This window comes from Episyrphus balteatus, chromosome 3 (genome assembly GCF_945859705.1).
Source record: "Episyrphus balteatus chromosome 3, idEpiBalt1.1, whole genome shotgun sequence".
Lineage (NCBI taxonomy): Eukaryota > Metazoa > Arthropoda > Insecta > Diptera > Syrphidae > Episyrphus > Episyrphus balteatus.
Window position 1 is genome coordinate 122,288,083 of NC_079136.1, and position 12,454 is coordinate 122,300,536.

The 12,454-nt window shown below is 30.7% G+C and overlaps 2 protein-coding genes across 2 annotated transcripts; both read left to right on the forward strand.

Annotated features, from left to right (window-relative positions):
- The first annotated feature begins 758 nt into the window (after positions 1-758).
- LOC129916588 (uncharacterized protein C19orf47 homolog) lies at positions 759-7,545 on the forward strand. The gene is made up of 5 exons (XM_055996610.1): positions 759-1,015; positions 1,075-1,246; positions 1,319-1,452; positions 6,156-6,878; positions 6,952-7,545. The coding sequence occupies exons 1-5, from the start codon at positions 997-999 to the stop codon at positions 7,281-7,283; spliced, it is 1,380 nt and encodes a 459-aa protein (XP_055852585.1). The 5' UTR covers positions 759-996; the 3' UTR covers positions 7,284-7,545.
- A 3,386-nt stretch (positions 7,546-10,931) lies between these two features.
- On the forward strand, positions 10,932-11,790 carry LOC129915214 (uncharacterized). The gene has a single exon (XM_055994694.1). The coding sequence runs from the start codon at positions 10,954-10,956 to the stop codon at positions 11,788-11,790; it is 837 nt and encodes a 278-aa protein (XP_055850669.1). The 5' UTR covers positions 10,932-10,953.
- Positions 11,791-12,454: the final 664 nt, after the last annotated feature.

The window sequence follows — 12,454 nt, forward strand, 5'->3', positions numbered from 1 at the left end:
CGGTGTAAACTCGTGGAAAATCTGGTGAAATGGTAAATTTAGGAAACAAACAGGTTCCATTTAAAATTTTGACACATTTACCACTTTGCCAGGTTTACCAACGTTTCATGAAAACGAATTACCCCTAATATTTGACCCTTTAGGCTTAACTACATACAACACTTTTTGAAAAAGTACAAAAGTGAAAATATTTTTTTTCTGGCTAGCGCAATTTTGTTGTGATAAAGAGTATAAAAATTGATTTTTAGGCCAAAAAATAAGCTTCCTGCATCATTTGTTTTAATTTCCGACTCCGAAAAACTATTCAAAATTGCGTTTGAAAATTTTCACTTTTGTACTTTTTCAGTTTTTGAGCCAATGTAGTTAAGGCTTTTTAAGACAAGTGAAGCACAAAGAAAATTTTTACAGCCCTATTCTGGCAAACCTCACAAGTCACAAGAATCTAACAAGGTGAGCTGAATTTGATTTTGACCTGTTTTATAGCATTAACTGATTTATTGTTCATAGCTGAACACAAAATCTTGTCCCTAGATTAAATTTTGTTGCAAAAGTGATAAAATAAAAAAAATACACTACACTTGAAAAAAAAGTTCCCTTCCTAATTACTTTTTATTTTCATAATAATATCTTACTGAACTCACTAATTACTTTTTCAATTATGGCTGAACGCATGTATAATATAATCCCACTTAATTACCTTTGAACACACTCACAATAAAAGCCCCATTCAACTCAACAACAACCCACACTACACACAAACGACTGCAAAGCAAAACAACTGTCAAAATATTTTTTTTTTGTTGGAATAAGAACAAATGGCGGATGTTTGTTTTTAAAGCCTTGACCGCGTTCAATTTTTTCATCCGATCCATCAAAATAATTTTCATTCGCATTAAATTTAATAAAAAAAATTAACTAGTAAATCAATTTATATTAATTAATTAAAAACATTTGTTTTATAAGAATTTTTTATAACATCACAAAAAAACAAAAAATATGTCGAGAACTACAGCTGGTACATTTGATTAAAATCCACCCACGAAGTATTTTTTTCTATATTTTTTCATATTTCAGGGCAATGGGTAAAATTTTTCAATGCAGCTGGTGTTCCATCGCCAATGGCAGCCATGTATGCACATATATTTGTTGAAAATCGCATCCAAATCGATATGCTGATGGATTTAAATAAGGAATATCTTCGTGAAATGGGAGTGACGTTAATGGGTGATATTATAGCTATTTTAAGGTAAGTCTTACAGATTTTTAAATGCCCATAAATGGATAGTATTTGATATGTTTTGTGTGTTGTTTTTTGTAGGCATTCAAAACGTGTAAATGAGCAAACAGCTAGAGAAAAGATTCTCTCGGCAGAACATCAGCCATTGCCAGTGGCGGCTGTTGTCGCAAATCCCGTTGCACCTGAGCGAAAATCTACAAAAATTTCTATAAGCAGTAAGTTAACACTTAAATCTCTAATCTCTCTAAAATCTCTATAAGCAGTAAGTCCACTTAAATTTCCTCTTCTTTCAAAAGAAATGAATCAATCAATTATTATTTATTTACGAATTTAAGCGAACAACACTCCTAAGTTATGCTATCCACCTAGAGTCAGGCTTACTTCAAATTTTCTTAAAAAAAAAAACTTAAAAGCTAAAGCCAATTTTTTGTAATAGTCTTATTAGTTTAAAAAACTATTATTTATCTTTAGAAAATAGATTACAAAAGACTGTTTTTTAACAAAAATTAGTTTTAGATTTAAGATGCGTTCCTTTGGAAATATTTATCTAGCGCTTAGTACTTAAAGCTGCTTTGAACTACTTTTTAAAAGTACTTCAAAGTAGTTTTAAGTACTAAACAGTAGATAAATGTTACCAAAGGAATGCAGCTTTAAACAAATTCAAGTTAGTTAAATTTTTGACTTACATTTAACCAGTAGCATATCTGCTATCGGAGTATATGGTACCTATACTTATCGCATTTTAAAATAATTCTCATCCATCTATTTTGTAGGACTTGCTGCTTTGTTTGTTTTTCAATTTTATTCATAAATACAGGGTGTCCGGTAGAAAATGGATAAGCCTAAAATGGCTGATAGGTGCACTTTCAGCAAATATTTTTTTTTTCTACTTTGCATTAAAAAAAAAAGTTAAATTATTTTTTGTATAGCCATTGTTCAACGGTTATAACGCTTTTTTAGTAGAAGAATTATTGTAAAATATGACTGATTAAAAAAACTGATGGAATCCATGCATTTGTGGCAGCAATGTGAAAAACTTAAGATTTTAACATTAAAATAATTTATTAAATTACTAGGCTTTTTTTTCACTTTGCTACCAATAACTTACTAGTAACTCTAGATTTGATAAAAACTTTTACCATTCTGCAATCCCCTTTGGACGCGCATATTTTTAAAAAAGTTGGCCACCTACGTTCCTATGGATTTTTTTTATACCACAGGTGTTTGAAAATTTCATAAAATATTTTTTTTACATTTTGCATCGAAAAACTAATTTCAAATTTTTTTTAAAGAAAAGATGCAACAGTTATAAAAACTTTTAACTTCTTATGTAGTAAGCCAATTACTGTAGAAAATTATAAAAATAAGAAATTTATAAAATTCATTCATTCGTGGTTGTGGTTAAAGAAAACGTAAGATGATGAGATTTAAAGTACACTGAACGAAAAAAAGCTAATATTTTCTAAACTGGTTGCGATAGAAACTTTTTCAGAACAGTCAAAAGTGCACATATCAGCCATTTAAGGCTTATCCATTTTCTACCGGACACCCTGTATTTATGAATAAAATTGAAGAACAAACAAAGCAGCAAGTCCTACAAAATAGATGGATGAGAATTATTTTAAAATGCGATAAGTATAGGTACCATATACTCCGATAGCAGATATGCTACCGTTATTAAAATGAGGCATCAAAGTTGTATTGTAAATTGTTACCGCGCACATCTGATTCTTCTAAGAAAACCTAACTTTTTTGAAATTTTGGAACAGAGTTTATTTAAATGGAAGTCAAAGTTTATTTTATTGTGAATGTAGACACCAAGATATTTTATTTTCTTAACACATTCAATGAGATTTTCATCTATCGATATACATTAATATTTGCATCATTACCATTGATGTACATACTTTTCGTTTTTGATGTATTTATTTTTAATTTATTTTGCACAGCTGGGTTTCAAGAGCATGAATATACATTGTACAAAATTCTGATTTTAAAAAACTCGGTAATCTATAAACTAGAAGTATTTTAACCATAGTTTATTGATCTCCAACATTTATTTCTAGGCAATCCGATCCCACATTGTTTTTGACTTCGTTAATAAGCTGTGTTTTATTTTCCTCGTGATCTGCATCAGATCATTGATTTATTTGCGAAACAATAACAAAACAAAATCCTGCTTTTGTTGTAAAGCTAATAAAAACAATGATCTGATCCGGATCACGAAGAAAATAAAACACAGCTATAATTTCAAAATTTTGCTCTTTTTTTACATAAATTAATACACCGCCAGTATAGGAAGACACACTTTTAATTTGAGCTAAGTTGTAATCATTCAACATTAATTCAGAATCGTTTATATTATCCGTTACATGTGTTTCACTTTAGCATATTAAGTGTGGTTTTTCATTACTATCCAACAACTCAATATCATCAAAATTATTAACAAGGCCTTAAACATTAAAATACACACACTTCATTATACTTAGCTGCTAATATTTAATTTTTTCCCTCTCAATCTTCAGTTTTCTTTGCAAAACTGGACAATTGGCATCCCTGGAATCATGATTCACATCTATATTGTTTTCAATGTTGTTAAGCCTCTCTTTCATTAAAATACAGTTTATAAAACGAAGACATTCACTCTTACATTCCTTTGTTTTGGCCATTTTCACTTGTTCTTCTTTTAATTGTTCTCTCATTCCATGAATCAATAATTTAGGAATTCTCAAATCACTCACTTTAACATCATAATTGTCATTTAATTTTTCCATTATTTCTTTTGATATAATGCTTCTCTCTTTTTCATTTTCACATTGAATTGTAACCGCTCCATCTTTTTTATTCGTAAATTCGTTTACTTTTACCGATAATTTTGATGGATTAATTTTGTCCTTAACTTCTTTTATTGTCTGTTCAATTTCTTGTTGCTTTGTTGGTTTTATGTAAATAGGCGCTCTTAGCATTGATGCGTATGATTTTTCTTGTTTTTTTGCTCTCACTCTCATTTTTAACCTCACTAACAGCTTCTTTCACACACTTTTTTAAATTATTAACGTAATTTTTATTTATGATTTCACTAACACTTTTTTCCAGTTTTTCTACACTTTGCTCGAAAATTTGCTTAAATAAATCTTTTGTAGAATTAATTTATGCTAATATTGTGGAATAATTTTCTTTTAACACAGCCATAGATCCAATGCCACCGCACCGCACAAGTGTCTCATTTCGAGTCCCATTTTGTTTAACACTCTTTTAATAGTATTTAATATTTTTTTTATTTAATTTTAACTTTTTCTTATCAGACACAAGTAAAAACACAACCGTCCTCTCTGATCTCTCTCTCTCTCTCTCTCTCTCTTATACCACTGACATAGATGAGGGTGCCATCAGAAAATAAGCATATCTAGCAAGGTGATAAGGTCTCTCCACAATCGTTTATGTAGAGTTTTTAACCTTCTGTAATGGGATAACATCAGAATTTTTCAGATCTCAGGAAAATGCCTTCAGTTAAAGATTGGTTTATAATTTTAAGCAAAGTTCAAGTCCGATCTGACTTCAATACCATTTATAATTTTAACATTGCCAAAATCACTCTTTTCCACATTCATAACTTGTCTTTTTAAAGTCTTCCAGAGACACTTTTGGTCACCAGCCTTTTTATTTAGTTTTGCTTCAATAAAGCTATTTTTAGTTTTGGTGCACTCATTTTTGATAAATTCCTACACGTTTTGTATCTGTCCCAGTAGTTTATAGTATTCGTAAAGGTAGCATTTTAATAAATAAGTCTCAATTTTCGTTATACCGCTCTGCACATTTTCAATTTATAAGAATTGTTTGTTTTTTACGGCCAAAAACTGGTATTATCTTGCCTTAACACATAACTTTTAAATGTCATTGACAGTGGACAATGTGGAAGCATTAAAAAATTTATTATATGAATGTATCTCTTCTGTCATATCGTCGCCCTAGTATTGTAGTGCCGTATACGCTAAATTGCATTTTTTGAACTAGGTATGCAGTCGTATGTTTTCGAAGTTACTCTTTTCAAATCTGCTATCCGTTTTTTTCTCTCTTTTTTCGTTGCCGAGATATTCACTATTGTTTTGACAAAAACAAGAAATTTTGGCATTTACGTCAAATTTTTCATGCAATGCAAGAAAACTTTGAGAATTGTTTTGACGCACGTTATGTTTTTTTTTTTTTTGACGTACGTGTATATGAATAAAAGAAACTTCTGATTTTCATGGTGTATACGGCAAACTCATTTTGGACAAAAATTTAAATATTTTGACAACTAAACGAATTGCAGATGTCCAATAACATGTATATAAAAGACACATTTTAATTATAGTATATCATACTAAAATATCAAAAAATACCAGCGGTTAGTTCTTTCGCAATTATCTTCCGAACATATAAATGCGATTTCCCAAAAATGTAAAAATGGCGTATACGGCACTTCAATACTAGGGCGACGATATGTAGATGACTCGATGTATAGGATTTGTGTTGCAACATCTCAACATCTTAAAATATTTACAATCACTTTAATCTGAATCTTGGTGAAGGAAACTATATAAGAGAAGAGTTTACAGGTTTTTAAATGAGCTTGATTTTAAAGTTCCAAGTTATAAACCACAATCAACAGACTTAAACCCTGTATGTTCCCTTTGCAACCTTGGTCAAAACGAAGATGTTTTACATTATTTAACACTTTGTCCAAGATTATAGGAAATTCGAAAACTCTCTTAACTATGACACTCTTATTTTGTGAATTATTCTCTCCTTTTACTCAAATATTGTTTTTTTTTTTTTTTTTTAATTTAATTAGATTTTTTTTTCGGCAGACGGCTTTTATAAAGCCATGCTTTACTATATCTTATATTAATAAATATTGTAATTTTTTTTCTTGTAGATAAATTCACACCATCAATCAACTCGGAAGTTGTACCACTTCCCAAAACTCCTCGCCGAGTTCTGCCCGAACACGAAGGCAAGTATACAGTCAAACTGCCATCTGGCACAACCGAACGCAGTAAGGAAATTCTAGCCAAAAAAGCCATGCTCTATGCAGACAAAGAAGCTTCTGGTAAGCCAAAAATCTTTGATCGTCTCTCGCGAAGCATGAACATCGATTTCGAAGATCTAACTATGCCGAGCAAGATAAAAAAATCATCAACATCAGTGCACACCGATCAGAAAGTTAGAATCACTGGAATCGGTAGCAAACCATTAACCTCGACGTCATCCTCGTCCATCTTTTCTCGATTGGGTGGCAAATCAGAGCCTGATTATGAAGAAACATCATCTTCAGAGCATCATCATCACATTAAGCCAATTTTAAAGAAATCATCAAAAGCTAGTAGTTCCTCTGGATCGATGTCAGCCATATCGAAAGCAAAATCACAAAAAGTCCTGCTAGTTAAAAAAGTTCCAATTAAATTAGATTCGGATTACTCGTATGACTCGGATGATGATGATGATGATGTTCGAATGGACACAAGCGGCGATAAAATTGTCAAGTTTGCATCCGAAGCTGAAGTTCGAGAGATTGCTCCTCGTGTTGTCTCTATTAAGCCTAAAAATCGTCTAACTACTTGTTCTAATATGAAATCTCGAATGGGATCTGGGATGCATGGTAAGTGTGTTGTTGATTTTTTTCTCTTTTCCTCCTTATTCTTTCTATAATCTTGTCTCTTTTTTTCACACAGCTGATAGAATTCATCGAACAGCAAAGCCAGTTAAACTAAAATACTCGCCGCCACAAATGAAAATTAGTCCTAATAAAGCTCAAGCGATTCGTATGAAATCTGATGAGCTATTAAGAACAGAGAAACCAGTTTATAGTCGATTAGGAATATCATCGCCTGTGCGGAGTGGTCTATCGAAACTTACAAATCGAATTGGTCGAGTTAGTTTGGCCAGCAATTCGAAATCACAAACTTCGACGAGTTCATCATCATTATCATCATCATCGTCGAGGAAAAAGACTCCTAGCAATAAAAGTGGAAGCGTTTTCGAGAGATTAGGATTTTCTCGTTAGAGACAAATGCGAACAGCTAAACTCTAAGCTCCAGAAGTTCTATTTTTTTTTTTCAACAACGAAAGGAAAGAACTATTACTTGTAGGATAGCTGGAGTAGAGCAGTTGATTGATTTTTGGGCGCAAGTTCATTAGTTGAAAACCAACCAGTTTGTATGTGTGTTTGACTTAAATATGCTCTTTTTTGTGACTACAAAGTAGTGTGACCGTAAATAAATAAGTAAAAAAAAATAAATATTTTAATTCAGTAATAACAGTAAAAATTTTGTTTTTATTTGAACAACAGAAAAATTGAGATAAGAAGACCTTTCTTTTGATGTCTCGTTTGATGGATTTGGAAGAAATTTTTAAAAATGTGTTATTTTTCGACAAGAGGATTTCCAGAATTTTTTACGAAAATCTTCAAAATAATGGATTTGGATACAGAAATGAAAAGAACTATTCACTACAAACTCATAACTGTCAACCAAAAATTGTTTGGAGCTTTGGATCCGGAGATATCTGCTTCCGAACATTCTGTGTAGTCATTCGGTTAAAAATGGACCAAAATATATTTTTATTGCAAAATTTCGGCAACCAGACGTCTAATGAAATTGTGGTTTTCACATATTAATAGAGTTTAAAGAGACCTTTCTTTTGATGTTTGGTTTGATGGATTTGGAAGAAATTTTTAAAAATGCATTATTTTTCGACAAGGGTATAGTCCAGGATTTTTTTCCGAAAATTTTGAAAAAAATGGATTTGGTTGTTTTTACAGAAATGAAAAGGCCTATTTACGACAAACTCATAACTGTGAACCAAAAATTGTTTGGAGCTTTGGATCCGGAGATATCTGCTTCCGAACATTCTGTGTAGTCATTCGGTTAAAAATGGACCAAAATATATTTTTATTGGAAAATTTCGGCAACCAGTCGTCTAATAAAATTGTGGTTTTCACATATTAATAGAGTTTAAAGAGACCTTTCTTTTGATGTTTGGTTTGATGGATTTGGAAGAAATTTTTAAAAATGCATTATTTTTCGACAAGGGTATAGTCCAGGTTTTTTTCGAAAATCTTAAAAAAAATGGATTTGGATTTTTTTACAGAAATGAAAAGCGGTATTCACTACAAACTTATAACTGCTACCCAAAAATTGTTGAGAGCTTTGGATCGGGAGATATCTGGTTCCGAACATTCTGTGTAGTCATTCGGTTAAAAATGGACCAAAATATATTTTTATTGCAAAATTTCGGCAACCAGACGTCTAATGAAATTGTGGTTTTCACATATTAATAGAGTTTAAAAAGACCTTTCTTTTGATGTTTGGTTTGATGGAATTTTAAGAAATTTTTAAAAATGCATTATTTTTCGACAAGGGTATAGTCCAGGATTTTTTCCGAAAATTTTGAATAAAATGGATTTGGTTGTTTTTACAGAAATGAAAAGGCCTATTTACGACAAACTCATAACTGTCAACCAAAAATTGTTTGGAGCTTTGGATCCGGAGATATCTCTGCTTCCGAACATTCTGTGTAGTCATTCGGTTAAAAATGGACCAAAATATATTTTTATTGCAAAATTTCGGCAACCAGACGTCTAATGAAATTGTGGTTTTCACATATTAATAGAGTTTAAAGAGACCTTTCTTTTGATGTTTGGTTTGATGGAATTTTAAGAAATTTTTAAAAATGCATTATTTTTCGACAAGGGTATAGTCCAGGATTTTTTCCGAAAATTTTGAAAAAAATGGATTTGTTTTTTTTACAGAAATGAAAAGGACTATTCACTACAAACTCATAACTGTCAACTAAAAATTGTTTGGAGCTTTGGATCCAGAGATATCTGCTTCCGAACATTCTGTGTAGTCATTCGGTTAAAAATGGACCAAAATATATTTTTATTGCAAAATTTCGGCAACCAGACGTCTAATGAAATAGTGGTTTTCACATATTAATAGAGTTTAAAGAGACCTTTCTTTTGATGTTTGGTTTGATGGATTTGGAAGAAATTTTTAAAAATGCATTATTTTTCGACAAGGGTATAGTCCAGGATTTTTTCCGAAAATCTTGAAAAAAATGGATTTGTTTTTTTTTACAGAAATGAAAAGGACTATTCACTACAAACTCATAACTGTCAACTAAAAATTGTTTGGAGCTTTGGATCCGGAGATATCTGCTTCCGAACATTCTGTGTAGTCATTCGGTTAAAAATGGACCAAAATATATTTTTATTGCAAAATTTCGGCAACCAGACGTCTTTGGAAATTGTGGTTTTCACATATTAATAGAGTTTAAAGAGACCTTTCTTTTGATGTTTGGTTTGATGGATTTGGAACAAATTTTTAAAAATGCATTATTTTTCGACAAGGGTATAGTCCAGGATTTTTTCCGAAAATCTCGAAAAAAAAATGGATTTTGATTTTTTTACAGAAATGAAAAGGGCTTTTCACTACAAACTCATAACTGTCAACCAAAAATTGTTTGGAGCTTTGGATCCGGAGATATCTGCTTCCGAACATTCTGTGTAGTCATTCGGTTAAAAATGGACCAAAATATATTTTTATTGGAAAATTTCGGCAACCAGTCGTCTAATAAAATTGTGGTTTTCACATATTAATAGAGTTTAAAGAGACCTTTCTTTTGATGTTTGGTTTGATGGATTTGGAAGAAATTTTTAAAAATGCATTATTTTTCGACAAGGGTATAGTCCAGGTTTTTTTCGAAAATCTTAAAAAAAATGGATTTGGATTTTTTTACAGAAATGAAAAGCGGTATTCACTACAAACTTATAACTGCTACCCAAAAATTGTTGAGAGCTTTGGATCGGGAGATATCTGGTTCCGAACATTCTGTGTAGTCATTCGGTTAAAAATGGACCAAAATATATTTTTATTGCAAAATTTCGGCAACCAGACGTCTAATAAAATTGTGGTTTTCACATATTAATAGAGTTTAAAGAGACCTTTCTTTTGATGTTTCGTTTGATGGATTTGGAAGAAATTTTTAAAAATGCATTATTTTTCGACAAGGGTATAGTGCAGGATTTTTTCCGAAAATCTTGAAAAAAATGGATTTGCAATTTTTTAACAAACCTATGTTTTTTTTTTGATTTTCGCAAGAATCCAAGTGGTACCTTACCTACCCCTTGCCAAAAAAAAAAAAATACATTTTCAAAAATCCTCCAAATCCATCGACTGAGACATCAAAAGAGAAAATTGATTATTTCGAATTTTTACTCTAGTATTTCTAATGATCTTGTTATTGCAAAAGATTAGTTCACAATATCATCGCAAACAAATATCTTTGTCCTAAAGATGCGTCATCAAATCTAGGTATATCCTAATGTCGCATGCCAAACAAATAAAATTTTGTTTACAAAACAACCCGATTATCAATCTTCCGATTTTACTTTAAAACTTTCACCCAGGTATCATCATCATGATCTGCAATAAAACATACAAAAAAACACATGTTTCAATTTGTGTGTTATTTTATGGTCTTGTTATTGTCAAAAATGGGATTAGGTAGCTCAAAAACAATGAATACCCTATTCAGATCTTTAAACATTTTTCAATTTCGATGTTGGTATAAATTTACAAGGAAATTTTCAAAAATTATCAGAATCGCAATACCATTCAACGAGTGAAGTCAAAATCCTTAAACAGTTATCAATATTCTTAAAAAACGTAAATATGTCTAGTGAAACAATTTTTGAATACCGACATAAAAAATTTGACCAACGGAAGCGAAGTCGGGAAGATGATTCTTTTTCATCGGAAAATGGAACCAATTCATCCATTTTAGATCTAAGTGATTCATCCAAAGCTTCAATTTCATCAACATCAGTCATATCAAAACCAATCAAACAAAGAAGAGTGGTTAAAACTTTCAAACAAGTGCCTCAAACCCAATCTCCTCATCCTTTCGAACAATCTGACAGTGAGCTTCGACAAAGGATGCAATTGATTAATCTTCATCAGTACATTCCACCAAATCCAACTGTTCCGATAGTGAATGGAATTCTTCCCACAACAAAAAGTTTTGAAGATAGAATTTTATTTAAAACAGAAATTATCGAACCCAACGATTCGGTGAACTATGAATCTTCACTTCCAAAACAAAAAAGAAGAAGAACTCAATCTGAACAATCAATCAAAATTGAACCACAATCAACATCTTCAGACTTGAAGATCAAACAAGAACTCATCGAACTCAATACACATTTACCGGCAATTCCTAGAGAAGCTTACGAGGATATTTGTAAGTTTAGGAGCAATATGGTTCGAAAATTTCCAAAAAAAGAACGCAGTATCAAGGAACAAGAACGGCGCGATAAAAATACTTATGCATGTCGGAAAAGCCGTCGAGTTAAGAAAATCGAACAAGTTGCAGTGGAAGAAGAATATAAGAATTACAAAAATGCAAATCTACGAATGGCGGAATATGCAATTAGAGCGGCAGCTTATTTTAAAGAACTGACGAAAATGACCGCTGAGGCAGCAGCTTCGGAAGTTATTGTAGTAGATTAAAATTTATATAAATTTATTTATTTCGTATAGTTTTTAAGTTTTTAATTAAAGTACAAATTTAAATTTAAGATAATTTTTAAGGAAATTTAATTAATAATTTTAAGGAAATTTAAATAAAATAATTTTATAATTTTATAATTAAATCTTTTATAACACTACACAAGCTCCCCAAAAAATACCGAAACTAAACAAAAAATATCGAATATATAAAAAAATAAAAAATTCATCACATAAAGATTTTAAAAGATCTAAGAAAAAAAATTATTTTTGAATTTTAGGTAACTAAAAAAATATATTTTTTTCAAAACCAATTTTTTGTGTTTTTATGTGTCAATAAATAATTATTTTTATAAGCATGCCATTTTTATTTTGAATTTTTAATAAAAAAAAAACTACTTATTAAAAATGGACCCCACAATCTAAAAATTCTTTGTTCAAGAAATTAAATTGCATACTCGAAACATTTCGCAAGATGTTTCTGTAATTATAAAAACAAATTTAATATTATTTATTTTGTATGTTTTTGATAAAACTATTTTTTTACATTAAAAATTCCTCCAAACCCGTCGAGTGATGCATCAAAAGAAAGGTCTCTTTAAGCTTTAATAGTAAGACGTATTTTATTGGTACTCAGTATTTAACTGAGTTAACATTTTATGCTGTT